The sequence below is a fragment of the Carassius carassius genome, chromosome 14 (assembly GCF_963082965.1).
Source record: "Carassius carassius chromosome 14, fCarCar2.1, whole genome shotgun sequence".
NCBI classification, from domain to species: Eukaryota; Metazoa; Chordata; class Actinopteri; order Cypriniformes; family Cyprinidae; genus Carassius; species Carassius carassius.
The window spans coordinates 17386393-17409729 of record NC_081768.1 but is presented as its reverse complement, the minus strand read 5'-3'; the positions used below and the strand labels follow the sequence as shown (position 1 = coordinate 17409729).

The following is a 23337-nucleotide window of genomic DNA, read 5'->3' as shown; positions in this document are numbered from 1 at the left end:
TTCCACCACAATCAACAGTTTTGCTCGTTATAAAGTTTTATAAACATTTCAAAATGTAATGCAAAATGTAATTTCCATCGAACTGAAGTTACAGATTGATGTCACATTGCAAATGACCAGCAAATCGCTGAAAGATGAGGGGGATAAAAAAAAAACAGACATTTTTACAAAATAAAAATTAATTACCTGAAAATAAACTTTCCTTTATTTAATAGTACGCTAAACGTTTGTGTTCATATTAAAAAATAAAAATATATAAAAATACATAAAAAACACCTTTATGTCTATGTTTTTAATAAGTTCCCAGCCTTACAGCTAAATTTAGCCTCACCTAGGCCACGCATATGACAACATTCAACAATTAATATCTAAACTCACCGTAGAAACACGGGGGGAAATCCAAGAACAGAATGTTATCGTTATCTAGGAGTAATTGTGTAGCATCACAGGTTATTGTCAAACGTAATTACGAGGCTCTTTTTCTCGATGTTAAAATCAGTGGGTCTCGCCGTGTGTTTGAAGGTAAATGTCTCCCCCTGCTGGTGTGTTGTTGAACCTCGTATTTCCAAGAAAAGACTAGGGGAGTTTCATCGTACCCACCTTTTTATCGATTCCAAAAACTGCAACAAAAATACAGCTAAAAATGAAAAAAGACAAAAAAGGAAGTGTTTCTCACTATATTACTTTATTGACTGGAGTGTCATGACAGTTGTCTGCCATTCATCCAAGATAAACAGAGTGAGTGAGTTTTGGTGCAAATCCCTCTAGATGTTCATGCACACCAGCAAAGTGTACAGCAACAGAAAATTCAAGAGAATATGGCTTTGTGTTCTGTATATACATACATTAAAACCCAATCAGCAGCAATACAACACAGAAACAGCAAAGGATTTCAGAAACCAAAAAAGTTGCGTTTGTGCAAACATACTGTTTTTTTAATGTTTCAACTGTCCTATATCCTTGCAAATTGAATTTGTTCAGAGGATATTTTGTGATAATACAAGTTAAATGACATGTAATAGATGCTACTAAACAAGTTAACAGGTTACACCGTTTATTCGGCAGCTGTGAGCAACAGAAGATACAAAGCATCACACCATCATCAATCTGAAAAAGAATAGAGTTATTATCCTGGATTGTTTACAAAGGCTCTTTATATCACAGCATTCATTTATCCATTAAGATACTTCTTTGGATGCATGTACACTTGGCAAATGGTAATGACACTAATGCCCTCGAAAAAGCTAAAGGAGGTTTTTCAATTAAAAATCCATATAAGTTCAATCAAATGAAGGATTGGTTTTCAAGTTTCATTGTTCATCTATATAAACAAGGCACACTTTATCCTATATTACTTATTTACTGGAAGGTGCAGTACTGAGGGTGAGACGAAACAGAAGCAGCAACTCTGGGTTTTTGAAACAACCCAGTCATATTTCAATAGGCAAGCTCTGTTTAAATCATTTCTAACATCTAAAGGTTCTGTAAATGTATTACTGGAGGTCAGAAAAGCAGACGACCTCCTCCAGCTGCTAGCAACCACAGAAGTGTGTTTTACTGGCTAAACAGAGCCGTACAGTACATCCTGATATGTGTCTGAATTCACACAAACGTCTTAATGATCTATACTTTGACAATCTATATTGAAAGGCAAGTTCATTGATATCTCATTACAGTGGCTTTAATATGCTTGTGGCATAAAGTTGTACAGTTGAACAATAAAAATCTGAGGACTGTGCAAACGTTTACATACATTCAATGGAATCATAACCCTGGCCTGTATAATAATATATGCTTCTTGAGGCACATTTGGATTATATACTTTTTTTTTTTTTTTTTTTTAGAGCAAATTAAATAGATTCAAATTTAAAGATGCTTCGATAAACTGTTTTACTTCTATTTTCGGAAAAACAGAAAACACCTACTGTAATCGTATTACATTTTGAAGCTGTATTGTACAGAATTTATATTCAGAATCGCTTAATATTGAATCTCATGGGTTTTTATGCATCTGGTAAAGAAACATTCAAATTGTCTTTTAAAAACAGTATGTTTAAATGAAGCTGACTTGAGTAAGTCTTTAAAACAAGGAGTGAACACATTGCATAACCACTGATTCCTGTATGATAAAACAAACAAAGAACATTAAATATAACGTGTATAAGTAATCGTTTTACCCAATCTATAAGAAAAATTTATATCTAACAACAATATACATCACTACTGATGCCTGTTTGAAGTAGTAGCACATGTACACCATATGGACTCAAGATGGAGATATTGAGTTTAAGAGAGCTCAAAATAACAGAGGAGAATGATGTAAAGCAGATTAGAAACAGTTAAATGATTACAAAAAAATAACTAGTTGAAAAGCCCTTTTTGATTTACCACAGGAATGCCATTATTTATGGCAAATACTCCATTTCAGAGGGCTACAGGATGATCTGAGTGGCACGCAATTATGTTCTTGCCATGGAGAAAATGAAGTGAGGTGGGAAAAGAAACATATGAGCAACTTTCCAGCCCCGAGTCCAGAGTGTAATCCAGCCAGTGCTACATGCAGGCCGAGCAGCCTCTTAAAAGAGCTGGATCATTGATTCCCGCGACTTCCCAACACCAATCCACTTTACTAAAGCAAAAATGGAGTAAGTCATTAGGATCGCTGTAGTAAAACAACCCAACTGCATTTGAAACGATCAGACTTACAAGAACAACTTACAGTTATAGTGACAGTCTACCCTCACCTTCACGTCATTCTAAAGCTGTATGACTTTATTTTTTGGTAACCGTTTACTTCCATATTATTTTTTTGTTCCACATTTTTGGATTTCAATGGGAATCAAAACCGTCTGGCTACTGACATCTTTCGGAATATCTTTCCCGTTTCACAGCAGAAGGAAAGTCATACAAGTTTGGAATGACATGACATGACGAGTAAATTATTTTTGGAAGAACTATCCCTTTAAAGTCTTACCAGGCACGGCCAAGTGATCTTCAATGTAGCAGACGTATTTCTGTGCATTTTCTGGTAGCTCTTCAAAGGTCCTGGCAGCAGACGTGTCAGTTTTCCAGCCTGGCAGAGTCTCGTATTGCACTTCAACCTTCTGTAGCACCTCTTGGTTTGCTGGGAAACATGTATGATATTGAACTACACTAGATTTTATTTCATCTACTTGTGTGATATTGGAAAAGTGCTGCTTACCTGGGAAATGTGGGATGATTTCACCATCTACGTTGTATGCCACACCAACTTTGATCTCAGGAAGCACATCTAAGATGTCAAGTTTGGTGAGAGCTAAGCTAAACAGACGTATAGAAGGATGCATTTAAGAAAACAGTATTTTATAAAGCACAAAGAGAGAAACCAAAGGAGACATCTCTGAACACTCACGCTGTGAAGCCATTAATCATGTGGGCATATTTGATGAGCACCAGATCCAGCCAACCACATCTTCTTTTGCGACCTGTGGTCACGCCCACTTCCTTGCCTCTCGTCTGCAAGAGCTCTCCAATTTCCTGTGAAGAAGTACAGTATCCCAAGCGCAATGTTTAATTCCTTTGTGTATTTACAGTATGTGTACAGGTATCTTAATATATGCAGTGAATAGTTTAAACGGTCAAGCTTTTTATTGGCAATTTTAATAATACTATATGAGTAATTTGAATTTAGATGTCTAGATTACTGTTGTCTGGTATAAATAAAAAACCTTCTTCCCACTAGATGGAGCCATTTCAAAACTCAAAACTGCAATTTCTAGTAAAAATATATTTGGACTAACTTTATATTATGTGTATATTATGTTAATATATTATGTTTAATATAAATCATACTATGTACTGACATTTCAAATATAATTATATGAAACAATGCACTTATTGTCTACATGCATGTTTTTACATTGTCTTTATAATCGAAAAACACCTGCAGAAACTCCACAAGCAGTTAATTTCTGTAATATTAATATCTGTAATATTAATATATTAAGTTAAGTTTAACTTTTTGTTGTTGTTGTTGTTGTTAAAGACACTATGTATTGCTATGTACAAGTGTGACCATAAAATTAAACCAAACACTATGAAGCACATTATGAATAGGAAATCATAAATGTCTCATACACAATGTATTCTTTGTCATGTAGTGTGTTCCTCCAGTCTCTTTATTCCTGTATAAATCTATCCGTAACAATAATTATGCTCGACTAAAGTCAGGGTCATTACTGCCAAAACATAACACTGAATGCACCAGAATATAAACAGTAGTGCAAGCTCATCCAAACAATGCAGAAACAAAAGAGGAAGTTAAGCAGCTGCTTACGTTGTTCTGTTCTGTAGGGAAAGCTCCAATCCCAACTCTCGTAGTGTAGGCTTTGACAACTCCATACACTTCACCTACGTTCTGGGGCGGCATGCCCAGACCAGTACACACCCCTCCCACAGTGCAGTTTGAGGAAGTCACGAACGGATATGTCCCTAAACAAAAGCATCAGATCAGCGCTGCGTGCCAGTGAAGTGTTAGTGAAGCTTTAGGCAACGTCAGGGTTATTTTCATGACTGTGTGTACGACAATAGACCTTTGTGTCTGTCAACACCTATATTTATTTTGTAAAAAAGTTAGAGGCGCACAGCACTGCTTAAAATCACATTAAATAACCTTCAAAATAAAATTTTTAGGAACTAACAAATTATTTTTTTTACATGGTGAAAAATAAATTAAAGTTAAACCTATTATAATAAAAAAAAATCAAATGATTAAACAGTATATTAAGAAAATGTACATTTAAAATCACTTTATAAGTGACCGAAGTGTTAGTAAAGTTGTAGAGAATGTAATGACACTTATTTTTTTATTTAGAGTGATAAGTATCTCCATCTATCACAGTAAAAAAAAATAAAAAAATTAAGTAGACAATACATAAATCATTCAACCTTAAAAATAGTAGGAACTATATTATTTTAACATTAAAGATAAATAATGAAAAAAAAAAAACATACAATGTGTGAGACTGTATTATTGACTTGTAGACTTATTATTGTTGATGGTTCACAGGACTTAACTAATATCAGAGGACTTTCCCAGAAGTTCACAAATGGGAAACAGCTGGTTAGCACATTGCATAATCTTATGTTACACATGGTCAGGGAATGGTATGTACGATGTGTTTCGGTGTATCCATTACTCACCAAAGTCTATGTCCAGCAAGGCAGCATTGGCACCTTCCACCAGAATCGTTTTTGAAGGCCCATGTAGCGCCTCATACATGAAGAAGACTCCATCTCTCACCATGGGCTTTATCCTGTCTACATACGTCTGAAAAAACAATGTCAGAAAGCCTGGTAACCTTTGTTGTCCGTGTGTCACAATAGATGTTACTGTTGTGAATACAGTAATAAAAAAATATATATAAAAAAAGTTAACATTATATGACCTATATGATAAAAATATGTTGTGAATCTCTAACTCTAACTTATCCAAGTCCTATAAAATCTTGCAATTAACTGTTATGACATCTAAGCTTCTCACCTTGAGTTTCTCAAGTTCCCCATCCACATCAATCTCCAGTGATGGGTACATAGACTTATACTGCGAGGCCAAATGTTTAAATCTGTGAAATAAGGCATAAGACAAGTAGCATGATCAGTTGCTCTTCCATTGTTTTGGTCAGATTCAGTGTTTTTACAAAGGGTGAGGCTTAAAAGTCAGTCTATGGAAATGTGACATGAATGGGTAAGAGTTGAGTTGTCAAGCCCATTGGAACAGGTATAAGCACACCCTGACCTCTCTGAGAACTCCTGGAAGTCAGCCAGAAGGTCACATATCCTCAGGCCACTGCGGGCTGCTTTGGCAGAGTACACAGGCCCGATTCCTTTTTTAGTTGTTCCTAAACTAGGTGGTGAAACAGAAAGAAGGTGAAACTCGGGAGTGATATTCACATGCATTAGTTGGTTGTTTTAAAACAGAGGTCTGCAACCCTTATTCAGGGCCTCCTAAGTGGATATAGAGATAGAGAAGTGAACGTGTTACATACAATATTGAATAAAATTAAAGGAACACTCCACTATTTTTGAAAATAGGCTTATTTTCCAACTCCCCTAGAGTTGAACAGTTTTACCATTTTTTTATCCATTCAGCCGATCTCTGGGTCTGGCGGTAGCACTTTTAGCTTAGCTTAACATAGATCACTGAATCCGATTAGACTGTTAGCATCTCGCTCAAAAATAACCAAAGAGTTTCTATATCTTTCCTATTTAAAACTTGACTCTTCTGTAGTTAAATTGTGCACTAAGGCTGACGGAAAATGAAAAGTTGTGATTTTCTAGGCTGATATGGCTAAAAAACTGTACTCTCATTCCGGTGAAATAATCAAGGAACTTTGCTGCCGTACCATGGTTGCAGCAGGAGCAGTGATATCACACAGCGCCTGAAACAGGCTTATTGGAAGTTACCTAGCTGGGACTGTTTTCAGGTGATGCGTAATATCATTGCACCTGCTGCTCCCATGGATCCTAGCCATATCAGCCTAGAAAAAATCACGACTTTTCATTTTCTGTCAGACTTAGTACAAGATGTAACTACAGAAGACTAAAGTTTTAAATAGGAATAATATAGAAACTCTTTGGTCATTTCTGAGCGAGATGCTAACGGTCTAACCAGATTCAATTATCTATGCTAAGCTAAAAGTGCTGAATGGATTCAAAAACGGTAAAACTCAACTGTTTAACTCCAGGGGAGTTGGTTATTTGCTTATTTTCAAAAAAAGTGTTCCTTTAAGTTTCATTTTGTTTACATACACATTTTTATTCAACACTTCAAACTGATGAAAAGTGAGGGTAAAAACGTCTTTACTAATATAAAGAAATTCTGTTCTTTTGAGCTTTTTTATTCATTAAATAATCTTTAGAAAAATAATAATAAAACTTCATTCAAACTTCAATCTTCACTCTGACAATAAAATGTTCAACTTGGATAATAATAAATGAATCCTGAGCAGCAAATCAGCATATTAAAATTATATCTAAAGGATCATGTGACACTGGAGACTGGAATGAAGACTGCAGAAAATTCAGCTTTGCGTCACAGGAATAAATAACATTTATAATATATTGAAATAAAATAATACTTATTTTAAACTGTAAAAACATTTAACAAAATTACAGTTTTTATTGTATTTTTTATCAATTAAATGCAGCCTTGTTGAGCATAAGAGACTACTTTCAAAAACATAAAAAAATCTTATGGACCACAAACTTTTGAACAGTAGTGTACAACTAAAAGCCATTGAACATATCATTTATTGATGTACATAATCACTTATTTGTACACTACATTTTCATATCACATAATGTTTTAACGTGAAAGGGACTATGAAATATTCATCTGAACTTCAGATTCTTAAATTTAACGCCAGATTTAGCTAATATTACATTTAATATTGTATTTGTCATATATTGAATGTTATGTCATTAAGAGTATAAAATGTTTTCTTTTTGCAGATAGATATATATACAGATATATATATATTCACATTTCACATTAAAGAACTTAGGACTGAAAGTTAATTACTAAGATTAACCTGAGCGGTTAGAAAAGCCACCAATACATGACTAAAGTTGATCTCTCAAAGCATTTTTTCTTTTGTTATGAACTCATGTCATAACATGTTGCTAGCGTGTTGTATGCATGTGCATAAAGCAGGGTTTTTACTTTTTGCCAGCTTGTTGTTGCCTCTCCTGTTCCTGGACTCCATCCACAGCTTGATGGAAATCAAACACTAGAGGCAGGAGAGTGTATACATTACAGTGAGACAACTCATCTCTCTGAGCTCTGAACCCAACATGCCAAAGCAGGTCACCATAACAACACTTGTGTTGACTACGATTGATCCTGTGTCCTTTCATTATAACCACTCCTGCTGAGAATCTAGAATTACAATAAAAGTCTCAAGGCATAAGCCTGATGATACACAGGGCAACTTTCTGAGCAATGTTGCTGGGCAACTTTGGTTAATGTTGGTGTCAACGGGCAACCAGGTGAGACACGAGGCCCACGACCAATCTAAAATATGCAGATAAAAATCTGTTACCCATTCTCAGCAGAAAAGTGCCCAAAATCACTGCTCAAAAAAAAGTTGCCCGACAAAATTGCTCAAAAAGCTGTATCATCAGCAAGCAAAGCATAAAAAACACACAAAAAAACTGAGGAGTAAAAATGCATTGATGCATCAAACAACATTTAAAGGTCACGTTTTTCACGCTTTTTTGAAGCTTTGATTGTGTTTACAGTGTGCATTATAACATGTGTTCATGTTTCGCGTGTAAAAAAACAAATTATTTTCACACAATTCACCTATCTGTAAACCGCTGTTTTCACTGTCATAAAAACGGGCTGATGACTTCCTTGTTCTATAAAGTCCCTCCTTCAGAAATACGTAACGAGTTCTGATTGGGCCAGCGGTTCCTGTGTTGTGATTCGACAGCAGCTGAGCGCAGGCTGCCCTCCTGGAAACGCGATTGGGCTAGTATTGGAGTAGTTTTGAGAAGCAAGTGGGCAGGAGCATGTGCTGGAGATGTACTTATAATCACAGGAGCGTTTTTACTGATGAGATGTGCATGAAAATCGCATTTGATTTTTTTGCACAGCCCTAACATCTAGTTAACAAAGCTAAACAGCGTTGCCCTTTGTGTAATAAGTTACAGAAACTGTTAAACGCACCAACTTAAATAATAAAATACAAGTAGCGGTTGTGGTCCATAAACAACACCTTCTCCAGACAAAGAGGGAACTGCTCCATCTTTCAAGAATAATCTTCGTGTGAATCAGGCATTAAACTGATTGAGATTGAGGAAGCTGTCCTCCGCAAAATGTGCTGCACATAGTTTTACATGTGGATTATAATTTTCTGGAACCGAGTTAAACATAAATTGTAACCATTAATCTCCAAGTACAGTGTCCCTGGGAAGTCCAAACAAAGGTGATTGGACTCCGAGATGAAAATAACAGCGTTTCGACGACATGGTGACAAACACAAACGAAACTCTTCCTCTTCTCCGTCAGAGCGCAACAAGACCACGCCCCCCTTTTTGTGAATTCATGTGGGCGGAGGTTAGTCAAAAAAACTGTTTTAGTGACGTCATTACTGCAGGAACTAGAGGGATGTAGTCCAAACGGGTCGTTTTTTGTAGGCGAATTCTGTTAAATAAAATATCTCGCTTGGCATTGAACTTTGAGCTTTAGAATCTTACAGATATTATTTATACTCTAAAAGCAACATTACACACTAACTCAAGTTTAAAACATGGGATCACGAAGAACGGGACCTTTAAATGCATTATTAAATATTATTATTGATATTAAGCTGTTATAGCTAGTTAGATTTGCAGTTCTTAAAGGGAACAGCAGTGCTTGCAAGACATACAAAGAACAGTGTTAAACATTCAGGTTCAGGAATTTCTAAATATGGAGTCAAAGGGGATTATTTCCAAATCTGATTATAAATTTCATATTAAAAACAGATATTACTGTGCTGACATTTTTGTAAGAAAAAATACCAGTATGTTAGAGGAAATAAAGTTTCTTGCCCTGCTTGTTTTTATTAAATAACAATTCTTGACCATTTTTTGTTGTAAAAGATAAATCCAAATCCAGAACACCCAATGTACATAGTTTATATCAATGCATTAATTTGGCTAAAGTTACATACACTACCATTCAAAAGGATGCATTAAACTGATCAAAAGTAAAGACATTTATGTTAAAAAAATATATATATTTCAAATAAATGTGGTATAAACTTTATATTCAAAGTATATAAAAAACTGTATTCATTTCCACAAAAATAGTAAGCAGCAGAATTGTTTTTTTTTTTCAACACTGATAAAAATAAATGTTTTTTGAGCAGCAAATCAACATAATATAATGATTTCTGAAGGATCATGTGACCCTAAAGACTGGACTAAAATGCAGACAATTTAGCTTTGCCATCATTGCAAATAAGTATTATTTCTAAATATATTTAAATAAAGAACAGTAATTTAAAATTTGAATAACATTTCACAATATTGCTGTTTTTCCTGTATTTTAGTTCAAATAAATGTATTTTTGAATGGTAGTGAAAATATTCAGTATTAAGCATAAATTTGTTTTTATAAGTCATTTTATGATATGATGGTGTTTATATGTCATGAGAGCCATCAGCCTACCGATGTGTGCACGGTCAGAGATGACAAGCCTGTTCTCCCAGCCTTCCACACCTACAAGCAAACTCACTGTTAGACTCCTGTGAATGCTCACTAATACTTAATTATACAACCCAAGGCACAAACAATTAAACAAACCTTTTCCTTTGCGCACATTCTTCTCAGCCTCCTCGAAGAGACCCGGCAAATGAATGACTACACCATTACCTGCAATCAAATGAGGAGCTGTCAGTCATCACATGTTTAGCCACAGACAAACTCATACAGTTTGTACAATCACAGAAACTTGTTTCTTGGGTCATGCTGTGATCGTTTTAGTTGTGACAATATCACAGATGGACAAGCAAGTTGTGTGCTTGTCCATTCAACATTATTAACTTCATAAATATGCAAAAATAACATTAACCAATCTTTATACATGTACAGTGAGAATTCTTTAAAAAAAATGGAACAAGAGGTAAAGGATGACCCATTTAAAGTCTGAAAAGCCTAGTTGTGTCATTCCAGGTTTTGGAATTGATAGAAAGGGTTGGAATATTGAAGAGGAATCTTAAAAATCACACATATCAACCCCTAAGCCCTGCAACACAGATTTCTGAAACCTGTATAATCTAATGTACTTTGAACTTTTTCAAGCACTTCCAATACATCATGCTAATCTACAGTACTGGCAAATGAATCAGAAGGACAAACACAGTAATGGCCATTAGCAAAATTGGATCTTTGCAAATAAACTGCATAGATTGCACTCAGCTATATTAGTCTGCATATGCTGGCCAACATCCAAACACTCCAACAGGAAGCTGAGATCTTTCCTGAACTGGTTGCATGAGAATGTGCACAACTCACATAAGACATGTTATCCAAATGGAGGGAGGAAATTTGACATATTACTCACCAATGAAGGCAGTGACCTTAGGGTTAATAATTCCACTGGGTAGAAGGTGGAAGTCATATTCCACTGAATCAACCACGACTGTGTGCCCTGCATTGTTGCCTCCCTACAGGAGAGAAGAAACACAAAGACTTAGCAATCCTTGAGAAGATGACAAACAAATCTGGGATAGTTAGTTCAAATAAAAAATTCTGTCATTATTTACAGTACTAACCCATGTTGTCCAAAATATCATGGCTGACTTCATGGAACATAAAAGTAAAAGATGTTCTTAGAAATGCCTCAGTGTTTTTGTCCATACAATGGAAGTCATTACAATCCAATGCTGTTTAGACCTCAAATATCATCTTTTCGTGTCCCACAGAAGAAAGTTTTTGGGTGAACTATCTCTAACTATCCCTAGCATTACTATGGTATGGTATAGACATGCTTAGACATGCAGTTGTGAAATGGAAAAATCTGAAGCATGTAAACAACACTGATTTTGGTTGTTAGGTGTGGATTTTATGTGAGAATAACTCTATTGCTCAATTAGATACAAGTAGGAAACCAGAAAGAATCCATTTGACATTTTCTGTATGAATTTTGTGTTGTATCCTTCAGATCAGAAAGGACTTAAACATGGTAAATTGTATTAAACAGCTAAAATTACTACATTCTTATTTAAGGCTTAAAGCATATAAGTATTGTTTTGATTAATCCTTTTTCCAATCACTTGTTTCAGTTTTTATAACCAATTCTTACTGTGTTTCTAGATCCCTACTATCACTACCACTCGCAAACCATGCATCACACACTGTAGGCAGCGCAATCCTAACTAGGGATGCACCAATCATGATTTTTCATGGCCGATTCCGATATGAAATTTTTGCAAGCAAACTGCTCAATTCCGATACCAATTTCCGATTGTTATTTTTTTTAAGCAACAAACAAGAAAGAAGGAAAGTATGCATAAACATGTTTATTTGGTATTTAATAGGCCAAACTGGCTTTTGGCTATTGAAAACAATAAACATAATAAACATCTGAAATTAATGGCAGTAACTGCACCGTAAGTAGCCTACATTCAATACAAACATAGATGGTACAGACATCAGCATTTACAGTAGCTTTTGTTTTTGAATTGGGTTGAAACTACATAGGACTGGCCTTAAATGAAAACATTAACTGTAACCATGTGAAATTAAAGGCAATTACTGCATAGTTCTACGATCCAAACAACACAATCAACACACATTCTATTAGATGTTTCTTAATTGCAGTGTTTGGAATAACGGCGTTTAAAAGAACGGCGTTAGGTAACGACGTTATTTTTTCAGTAACGGGGTAATCTAACTAATTACTTTTCCCTCAGTTACAACGCCGTTAACATTACTGAACGTTAAATGCGGTGCGTTACTATGCATTGATTTGATATAAACTATGCAATCCGAACGCACCCCTGGCTCACACAGCGAGTGAGCAGGTGGGTTAATAACAAGATAAGCGATTATGATTGGCTAAGGCAGAGTCATGTGTTTCATGGTAGCCAATCAGAGCCAGTGTTTTTACACACACGCGCCAGCGGCACCAAACACACAGTCACACACACGCAACAGCTACACAGAGATTCGCAGCAGCAGCAGAAATGGAAGTCGGAAGTCGGTGGGTTTAAAAAGAAATATAGGCAATATATTACAGAAAGCTTGAAATGTCTACTTTTAAACGAACATATTCAAACCAAAATAAATAGGCTACTCTCTGATTATGTAATCCATATGGAGATCATGGCGAGTCCGCATTGTCAACTTCATCTTTGCAGCGACACAGAAAACACCAGTTTATTACTAAACAATTAAATGAGTCCTTGCATTACTTTAACCGGTTCTTTGTGGCAAGCCTTATGTGTGCGGTCATAATGCTTCTTATCCTGTAGGCTATAGTCTATTTAAGTAATTAAATTAATATAAAGGGGCGACGCATTTACTACTTTTAAAAAATGCGGGTCAGGAAGCGGGTCGGGTACAATATTTTCTTTTTCTTTTTTTGCGGTCCGAGTTGCGGGCGGGTTAGTTGAAAACATTGGTCGGGTGCGGGTTGTTTATACATTGACCCGCGCATCACTGGCGCAAATCCAAAAATACTACTGACCTTAATGTCTATCAGTAACTCCTCTCTTTCTTCTCTGCTAATTTCTCCACTGCTAAAATGACATACTACCATAACAAAATTAACAATTCGTCTAACTTTCGCATGCTCTATAAAACATTTTCCTGGCTCCTTTGTCCTCCTCCTCCCCCACCTGCAACAACTCTAATAGCTGACTACATTTTTCTTTTATAAAATTAAAAACATCAGTCCACAATTTTCCACACCACAATCTGTCAAGCACATCTTACCATCTCACATCCTTCTCTTCACTCTCTGAGGCAGAAGTCTCCAAACTCATCCTTTCTAATCATCCTACTACTGTACTTGTCCGCATGATCTTATTCCATCTCATTTCCTTCAGGCCATTTCTCCTGCAGTTGTACCTGCACTCACTCGCATCATTAACATATCCCTCCGTGCTAGTGTTTTCCCCTCAACATTTAGACAAGCTCGCAGAACCCCACTATTTAAGAAACCCCCCACAACCCATCTCTTTTAGAGAACTACACACCAGTTTCCCTTCTTCCTTTCATTGAAAAAACACTTGAACAAGCTGTGTTCAACCAAGTCTCTGCCTTTCTTACACAGAACTACCTCTTTGAAAGCAACCGATCTGGCTTCAGAAGCGGACATTCAACCAAGACTGCCTTGCTCTCAGTTGTTGAAGCCCTAAGACTAGGGATGGGTATCGTTAAGGTTTTTACGGTATTACTACTCTTACCGATACTGCTTAACGGTCCGGTACTTTAACGGTATTCTTATCGGTACTTTGTGTTGTGTTACTTTGTTTTGTGTTAGGCAGTCGAAAACTTTGCATTTCTCTGTCTGCACATAATGCACTTTTGAAAGATGCTTTGACAGATTGATTGTGTTTCCGCCCTTACATGAAAAATGTTGTTGCACTTATGACAACCAGCGTTGTCTGCATCAACTCTAGTGAAGTAAGGGGCCGTTCACATATCACGTCTAAAAACGCGTGGAAAACGCTAGGCACGCCGCTTTCTGATTTTTTTTCCCCAAAGCCTTCGGGCACTTGCGCTCCTGAGGAGTCTGCCGTTGCTAAGCAAAATCCACATACAGCTATCAGCTGTTCCTTCATCTTGGCTGAGCTTTCAACGCTGTTACGGAAAAGGTGAGGAAGTCACATGACCTGCGGTGTGGTTTGGTAAGATAAAATGTGCACGATAACGTTATTAGCAAGCAAATCTCTTCGTCATCGTCACTCTTTATTATTAAGCGGGAGTATTCATACTGTTATGTCTGTGCGTGCACCACGCTCGTTGTGGTGTGTGTGTGTGTGACTGACAGACAGTCTCCAGCAAACCCATCGTTTCATCACAATTTCACCATCCTGTTAGGCACATCAACCATAACTCATTCAAAAGTAGCCAGAAACCTTGGAGTTATGACTGTTGATCAGCTGACTTTCTTAGACCACATTGCTAAATCTGTCTGGTCCTGCAGTTTTGCTTTATTCTACATCAAGAAGATCAGGCCCTTTCTTTCATAACATGCTGCACAACTCCTTGTTCAAGCTCTTGTTCTGTCCAGGCTGGACTAATTCAATGCTCCATTGGCAGGTCTTTCAGCCAGTTCTATCAAACCTTTACAATTAATTCAGAATGCGGCAGCAAGATTAATTTTGAATGAGCTGAAAAGAATGCATGTCACACCTCTGTTTATCATTTTGCACTGGCTTCCAATAGCTGCTCGCATACAATTCAAGGCATTGATGTTTGCCTACAAAACCACCACTGGCTCGGTACCCCTTTACCTACATACATTACTTCAGACTTCTATGCCATATAGAAGCTTGAGTTCTGCAAGTGAATGTTGCTTGATTGTGCCATCCCAAAAAAAGCACAAAGTCACTTTTACGGACTTTTAAATTAAATGTTCCCTCGTAGTGGAATGACCTGCCTAACTCAATCCGTGCAGAGTCCTTAGCCATCTTCAAGAATTGGGTAAAAACACATCTCTTCCATCTTTATTTGACCCTCTAACTCTAGCACTCTCTATTCTAATTCTATTCTTAAAAAAAAAAAAAAACTTGTCCCTTTTAGACTTGCACTCTATTCATTTGCAGCTTGTTTAAATCTAATCTTTTTGTATTCTATCTGTTTTATTTCATTTATTATATAATTAACCAAAGCAAAAAATACCTCTAACACTAGCTTGCTCTATTCTTTTTCTATTCTATCTGTTTTCTTTTTATTTATTATATTATTTAAAAAGTCCTTGCTATGTTAACTGTTACTATGTTAAGCTAATTTAGACCGGTTTGCTCTTTTGTTGATTTTGATTGCTTTCATTGTCCTAATTTGTAAGTCACTTTGGAAAAAGGGGCTGCTCAATGACTAAACGTAAATGTAAATATAAAGCACAATGAAATTAACCTTGTAAATGAATGTGCAAAGGATGAACATTCCACATTCCAGTTCTGCAGAGTTACATTTGTTTCATTTTCTTTTTATCTGTCACCCCTTAAAGCTGTGAAATTATGTTATATGTTACATAAACTGGACTATGCAATGAATGCAAACTGGATTCCTTGTTGACACGTGACTGAAGAGAAGGGAAACCATAGATAACAGAGCACACTTGGAATGCCAACTGTTACTATTGTCAAGAATCATCAAGAGTCCTCACATATGTCTGTTTTCAACATGGCGTCAATCAGCTCTGACCTAATGTCACATCTGACGGAGTTCGCACAAAGTGTGCTCAATAAATCAGTCTTTAATCCAGCAAGGAACAGGGCAGAGCTATTTCAAGACAGGTTTCCTCGGAGCAGTTTAGTAGTGAGTGCGTGGATGCCTCTCCTTTTTAGATCCATTTACGATGTTCTCATACCCATGGTGACCAAAAGCGTTGCTGGAGGCACTTAGCATTACAATTATGAGCTCCTATTACAAGGTTACTTTTGATTCTAAGGGCCCAGCCTGGGAGATTTTTTTATTTGAATTTTTACATCACATTTTCATAACAGCACAGCACACTGACAATTTAGAAACTTGGGAAGCAATGGCTTCATGTAATGAATGTAGTTTCATTACACGCAATAAATCTCTGCATATCACACATTTACATTTAAGAACACGGAATGTAAAGAATGTCTCTGTAAACCAAGAAATCTCAGTATAACACTAAAAGATTATTTTTTTTCTAAACTGTGTTTTTTTGCAAAAATGGATTGTGAAAAGCTTGTTAATGTCAGCAAATATATTTGTTTGTTTTTTTTCCTCTTAAATGTTTAGGAGAATCAATTAGTGCTCATTGTAAATAGAGTCAATTTCAATTTCATTTTGACTTTAATTTGTATTTATACTACATACAGTATTAATTTCTAGAGAAAAGAGGTTTCGTTTGTTTCAGAGAAAGCTCGGAAGAGGCGAGTCATATTTTGAGTCAATAACCTGGAACATTTCTTTCATATGATGTGTCACATTTGCTCTCATGACTGTCTCTGGGGTTTCAGGCCATGTTGGATGGCGTCCAGTGTTCCAAACATGCTAAAAGTGGCTAGAGTGAGTGATCTACTCCACCATCTGTTTGAGGAGGAACAATGGATTGAGGAAATAATACAGGGATTTCTAGCAAAGTTACCACCTTATCACACAACGCTCCATCAGCATTAAAAATGTAGATGAAAAAGTACCAAAACAATGCCATGAAATAGATTGATTAAATAATGTTTCAGTGGTGAGATTATACTGTTGTGACGTTCTGTCTGGTTTGGTTTTTGTTGGTTTCTCAGAATAAAGAGTGTGTGCACATTTGAGAATGAGAATGATGTTGAGACTGACTGTGTGCATTTATTAAAGCTACAGTCCCTTACTATTTTTGGTTAAAAATGTTTAAGTACAGCCAGTGTTCAAAATTATTGCCTTACCTTAACCCAATTTTCTAAGTTAAAAGAAATTAAATTTGAATGGTATTAGAGATTAAACTGTACAGAAATTGAAATCTAACATAATGTAATGCTAATACACACTATATAATGCTGATATGATGTGATATGAGCTAACCAATGGAAAGATTTAATCGCCATTGGTAGCGCGATTTATTGTAATGCTTTTTTAATCAGTTGGTCAGAACAAAATGGCAGACTTGTTACTTACTCTTTCAGATAACAATATCCTTTGAAAAACCTTATATGAATCATACTTCCAAAATTTAGAATCTGTGATTCCGAAATACAGTAAATATCCACACCAGTGCGGTGACTGACAGCCACACGTACTAAAAATGTACTCCTCAAAACATTGGATTCATCCACGCCGAGGTGCTGCCCTCAAGTTAAGAAAATAATTCCACAAATAACTGCAATTACAGGTTTTAAACAGAGATGGCGACAAAGAGGCAAAATGCACAGACTGCAAGTTTAAAAGGATCACTCCACTATTTTTGAAAATAGGCTCATTTTCCAACTCCCCTAGAGTTAAACAGTTGAAAATAATAGTCCCCAGCTGACTTCCAACGGTAGCCTATTTTTAGGGGCTGCATAATATCATTGTGCCTGCTGCACCCATGGTACGGCAGCAAAGTTCCTTTATTATTAATTTGTGACGTGACATACAGCCAAGTATGGTGACCCATACTCAGAATTCGTGCTCTGCATTTAACCCATCCAAAGTGCACACACACAGCAGTGAACACACACCGTGAACACACACCCGGAGCAGTGGGCAGCTATTTATGCTGTGGAGCCCAGGGAGCAGTTAGGGGTTCAGTGCCTTGCTCAAGGGCACCTAAGTCATGGTATTGCCAGCCCAAGACTCGAACCCACAACCTTAGGGTTAGGAGTCATACTCTCTAACCACTGGGCCACGACTTCCCCATTACGAAGCAAGATAAAAAATAAAAAAAAAAGTCAATGGTTTGGTCGTTATCTGGCTCAGCTCGGTGTTCATCTTCAGTTCTCTCTTCACAGCAGTTCAGTGTACTGTTTGAGTAAATGGATTACTCCGGGATATTGGTTTGTTTTAACTCAGAGGGAGTGTCAGCCACATTAAAAAAAGTTAACAGCTCAAGTCATTTGTGGATAAATGCTTATTGGAGATGCAAACTGTTTCAAATGATTCAGTTCGATTTGGTGAACTGGTTCAAGAAGATCCAGTTACTAGGGAGGGGCTTTTTTTCCGCAAATATCACATTTGAATATTTGAGCTCACAAAAAACGAATATTCGAATATTCGTTTATTTAAATTAAGTTTAATGATAGACAGACGTTATTTTTCAGCAACATTTATTGCTTCCGTCATTTTTGAACAAGCTTACACACAATAAGCTTGAACATTACACATCGTGTTTTGTAGCTGAATTCCTTTAACAATGCATGCAAACAAACAAAAGTACAGATTAAAAGCCAAAAAAAAAGCGAACAAAGAAAAAACGTAAAACAGCCAGCATCAATTAGGATATTGTACAGAATGCTTACACGTAACTTTGAAACTGTCAGCAAATATTTTTTGCTTTTTTTTCCCATTGTTTTACATGTTCTTGTTAAGAAACACGGGCATATAAACATGATCGGGGGAAAGTCGGCTCCTTAGTCTGTTAACAGTAAGGCCGGCTGCGGAGAAAACGCGCTCTGACGGCACAGATGTTGGCGGGACTCACAAATAACTGTGTGCTAAGCGAATAAGTTTTGTAAAGCGCTTCGTGTTTTCGTTTCACCACTGAATGGGATCCTCATCTGGTGGAATACATGGCTCCAGCAAGAACTGTTCCCACTCGTCTCGGCTGGACTCTCTGTAATCATCGCTGGAGAACTGGCTCAGCCTTTTCCGACGAGTGGGCATTGCATCCTCTTCATCGTTGGTGACGGCGGCTGCATCCGCACCACTCGCATCAAGAAAAATGTTCTAATAATGTCCAAAAAAGTTTTCATCGAGAAAACTGAGATGTTTGTGCCGAGGGTCTAGGGCGGACACGAGAAGAGGAATTTTCACTGCATTCTCCAAGTTAGCGGTGTTAATTCGTTGCTTGAGAGATGCCGCAACAATGTTCTTCAATTCGGTCACTTTCTGTGATTCTCCACGGCATATTTGAAGTACTGTAAAAGACAGCAGTTCTTATTCATTAATTAATTATTTTTTGCTTGCATACATCTCCAAATATGCCGTGGAGAATCACAGAAAGTGACCGAATTAGGTTTTATTGTGGACTTTTTTTTTCTTTTTTTATGGCAAGCAAAAATATAGCGAAATTCGAATATCATTTTTATTTATCGAATAAGTAGAGCAGAACGAATATTCAAATGTTCGACTATCCGTGCACACCCCTACTGGTTACATCAAGTGATTCGTTCGCAAACCAGATATCACTACACTGCAGTGAACGCGCTCACGACAGACCCGGAAGAGAAGACAATGCTGAATAAAGTAGTAGTTTTTGCTATTTTTGGACCAAAATGTAATTTCGATGCTTCAAAACATTCTAAATCTCTGATGTCACATGGACTACTTTGATTATGTTTTTCTTACCTTTCTGGACATGGACAGTATACCGTACAGACAGTTTCAATGAAGGGACTGAGAGCTATCGGGACTAAATCTAAAATATCTTAAACTGTGTTCCGAAGATAAACAGAGGTCTCACGGGTTTGGAATGACATGAGGGTGAGTCATTAATGACATCATTTTCATTTTTCGGTAAACTAACCCTTTAAGTTTTCCTTCATCAATGCCTTTACAGAAATCCATTATTCCCAGTCAGACCCAATTTTTCAAAATTACTATTCATTTCTTTGTGTAAAACTTTTTTAACTATAATGAATACTGGGAAAAAAAACTAAATTAATCATATAACACTTACTGTTATCAAATAAAGCATTTGGGACTTGAATGACACTGGGTTTAAAAATGGCAACTTATTTATCAGTAAGCAACACACTTTGCCTCACTGATAAACAAACAGCTGCACATTACACAGTTAACATGACCACTGCAACGCTGCAGTCAAGGGATTTCCACAGATACTCAATTATCAAGCTGACGTTAATGTACAAGATATTTTAAGTCACTTAAGTTTAAATTTTAGTAGTAGAGATATATTCTTTGAACCAAACTGTGTCAACTGCAAAGTCAATATAGCAAATCTATAATATTACAGAATTTATCTGTAAGAGCGACAGATGGCCTTTCATTCTTGTCAGACTTGGTGTTACAGTGACAGACCAAACCAGAAAAGTAATACCAAAAGTATAACTTAACTAAAGGATGCTGATATACACTGCTCTAGATGGTTATAAAGCTCACTAAAATCTCTGTACATTCTGTATAACAGGTTAGACTGACTACCGTCTTTTTGTCATCATATAGATCTGGAGACATCGGTTTCCCCACATGCCTGCAAAACCATAAACAATAAGCAAGCCACAAGCAGCAAATGATTAATATAAGCCTGCAATACTACAGTGTGAAACAAACCAACTTGTTAAAAGATAAAACAGATTTATAGGCTGACATGAGAAGAGGCAATATTAAAACAAGTTAAGGGCATTATAAGAGGTCATGCGTTGTGTTTGATCCTCTGGTTTCCGGACCGACATATCAGTTTGGTGTGACATGGAACAGTCATTTTTCCATTCCATCTGCCTGTAAGGAAAACCAGTCAGACTGCTGAGTGCACTGTTTTTATAAAAAGAGTAACACTATCTGCTTTCTGTGCCATCCATTTCCACAGCACACACATGACAGTTTGCATGGTGCAGCACCAAGTGTCTTTTTTAATGCAGTCACAACCTTGGCAGAATACAGTCTTCTTAAGGGAGAATCCTTGCAATGTGAACCTGTTATCAATACCATGCATAGTGACAGGGGGGTGTAAAGCGGCCTGCTATTTGCTGCTCTCTAGCATAACACAACCACTGGTGTGCTGCCACTTTCCCGTTTGTCCGTAAAAGTCCTCTTTTGACGAATCTAAACATTATGCCATTATGCTATATAATTATGTATGTGTGAACATAGAAGCATTTAACCCCAATTAGGGAATCTAAAAAGAAAAACATGGCTTACACACACAAACACATATACATACATACAGTACATAAATACATATTTCATGATTTTTGTTATACAATAAATTTCATATATTGAACAGTTTTGCAGTACATGTTAAGTGAGAGCACAGCAGCGTCTGAAAGCCATGAGGCTGAAATAGTGACACCTGTTTCTTTCTGACGGGCAGTGAGAGATGTTGACATATGGAGCCATATGCTATATAAACCTTTCTTTAGTACACTGAACAACTGCTTAACAAAATATGTGTTTTTTTTTTTTTTACAAATATATATATATATATATACACACACACACACACACACACACTTGGCCTGGGGCATTTTATATAATAAAACAATTTAGGAATATAAACTTTTAACACAGTTAAAAACATCTTATAAATAATACATTTTGCAATTACTTTGAAAATACTTAAATATATATATATAAAAAGTTTAAGATTGGATCCAGAAAGAGCAATATTAGAAAACTCACATTAACAGAAGAATATTCCATAACGTAATTTATGGTTTTATTCATTTTAAAGAGTTTTCCAGACCTGGAAACAAGCATTTTAAAATCCCCTGATATTACCTTGATTTTGTATGAGCGTGACAATTAAGACAGACTTTAAAAATTAAGTGATTTTACAAACCAAGGATACAGCTATTAAAGTGTGTGTGTGTTTAGTCTATAAAAAAACATTCTAGCAATTGACTAAAATATAAATGTTGGTATTTTTATAGCAACATTGTTGGACATAATGTCTGAAGAATCAGTAAGCTGCAGGATTGTGTACATTTATAACACATGGGCACACGAGACAACTGCAGAAAATCAAGTAGCTGGAGGTTAATGTTCCTTGAAATCAACTATTATTTTAATTATTAACACTTGCAACATCTGCTTTGACTGTAATACTCAAATAAATACCACACCCTCGGGCGTCATAGACTTCAAAGGAGTCTTGCCCCTTGTGTTTACATCCTTTTCAAAACACCCCGGATATTCCAACACTAACTGGTGAGCTAAATGACATCTGGTAAGATTTCAAGGCTACATTTCGCTGGCCTTCGCTCAGAAATCACGCTGGCTTCAATATCACATAATTCAGTCAAGGTGACATTTGCAAACACCCTACATGGTGCACTGCTAGCGAAGCTAAACAAGTAACGTTAAGTTAGGCGCTGTCCATTTCCGCTTTGATAACACTGCAAGAGCTTTCACAACAGTGAACATGCATTCAGTTCTTCACAGGCTACTCTCTGATCAGCCATGAATATTTCCGGACAAACAAGCTTGTTGATGATGTACACAGCGCAATCTAACGTTACACAGTACACCGGGGATATTCACATATTCAAACACTAACGTTACAGTTTTCATAAACCAACCTGACATCTGCAGACCATGTCAGCGTCCTGGGCCAGCAGGTCCACCACCTTTCCTTTCCCTTCATCGCCCCACTGTGCTCCGAGCACCACGGTCACTTTGTTGCCCACACTCGGGCATGTCACCCGACTCGATCCTCCGTCCTGCGATTGTGCGTTCCCGCTGTCTGACATGACCGTCTCCCTGCAGCTCCGCAATGATCCTCCGACACACGCTGAGCTCACCTGAGCACACACACACCGAGGCGGAGGCGGAGGCGGAGTCTCTCTCTCTCTCTCTCTCTCTCTCTCTCTCTCTCTCTCTCTCTCTCTCTCTCTCTCTCTCTCTCTCTCTCTCTCTCTCTCTCTCTCTCTCTCTCTCTCTCTCTCTCTCTCTCTCTCTCTCTCTCTCTCTCTCTCTCTCTCTCTCTCTCTCTCTCTCTCACACACACACACAACACTGAATATAACCAAAGATAGTCTTTGATATAAATTACAGCGCTACACTCACACACATACAGTAATCTTTTTTTAATTAACGTTACTCTGTGCTTAATTTTTCAATAAATTCTTCATATTACAAACAACATGGGCCTTTGTTTTGTATAACATTTCCCGACAGTATTTATTAATTTATCATTTGTTTGTTTAAACCATAGACTGTTTAAACATAAACTTCCAACCGTCGACGTGCAGTTATTGTATTGTATTGCAATAGGAAACAGCGACGCCCGTAGCCTAA

General features: G+C 36.8%; 1 protein-coding gene across 1 annotated transcript; it reads right to left on the bottom strand.

The window, feature by feature from the left end:
• Window positions 1-1665: 1665 nt before the first annotated feature.
• Window positions 1666-22845, bottom strand: LOC132157218 (adenylosuccinate synthetase isozyme 2). The gene is made up of 13 exons (XM_059566461.1): window positions 22620-22845; window positions 11093-11195; window positions 10333-10401; window positions 10198-10248; window positions 7703-7769; window positions 5777-5884; window positions 5522-5603; window positions 5182-5308; window positions 4316-4470; window positions 3392-3516; window positions 3203-3300; window positions 2975-3124; window positions 1666-2629 (listed from the first exon to the last, which is right to left on the bottom strand). Exons 1-13 carry the CDS (start codon window positions 22788-22790, stop codon window positions 2577-2579), a joined length of 1359 nt encoding a protein of 452 aa, XP_059422444.1. The 5' UTR covers window positions 22791-22845; the 3' UTR covers window positions 1666-2576.
• Between the last annotated feature and the right edge of the window lie 492 nt (window positions 22846-23337).

Coding starts and splice junctions, on each gene's coding strand:
- LOC132157218 (XM_059566461.1), bottom strand. CDS start 22,790: ATGTCAGACAGCGGGAACGCACAATCGCAGGACGGAGGATCGAGTCGG. Junction 11,196..22,619: donor ACATGGTCTGCAGATGTCAG/GTTGGTTTATGA, acceptor TCTCTCCTGTAG/GGAGGCAACAATGCAGGGCA. Junction 4,471..5,181: donor CTTGCTGGACATAGACTTTG/GTGAGTAATGGA, acceptor GCTTTTGTTTAG/GGACATATCCGTTCGTGACT.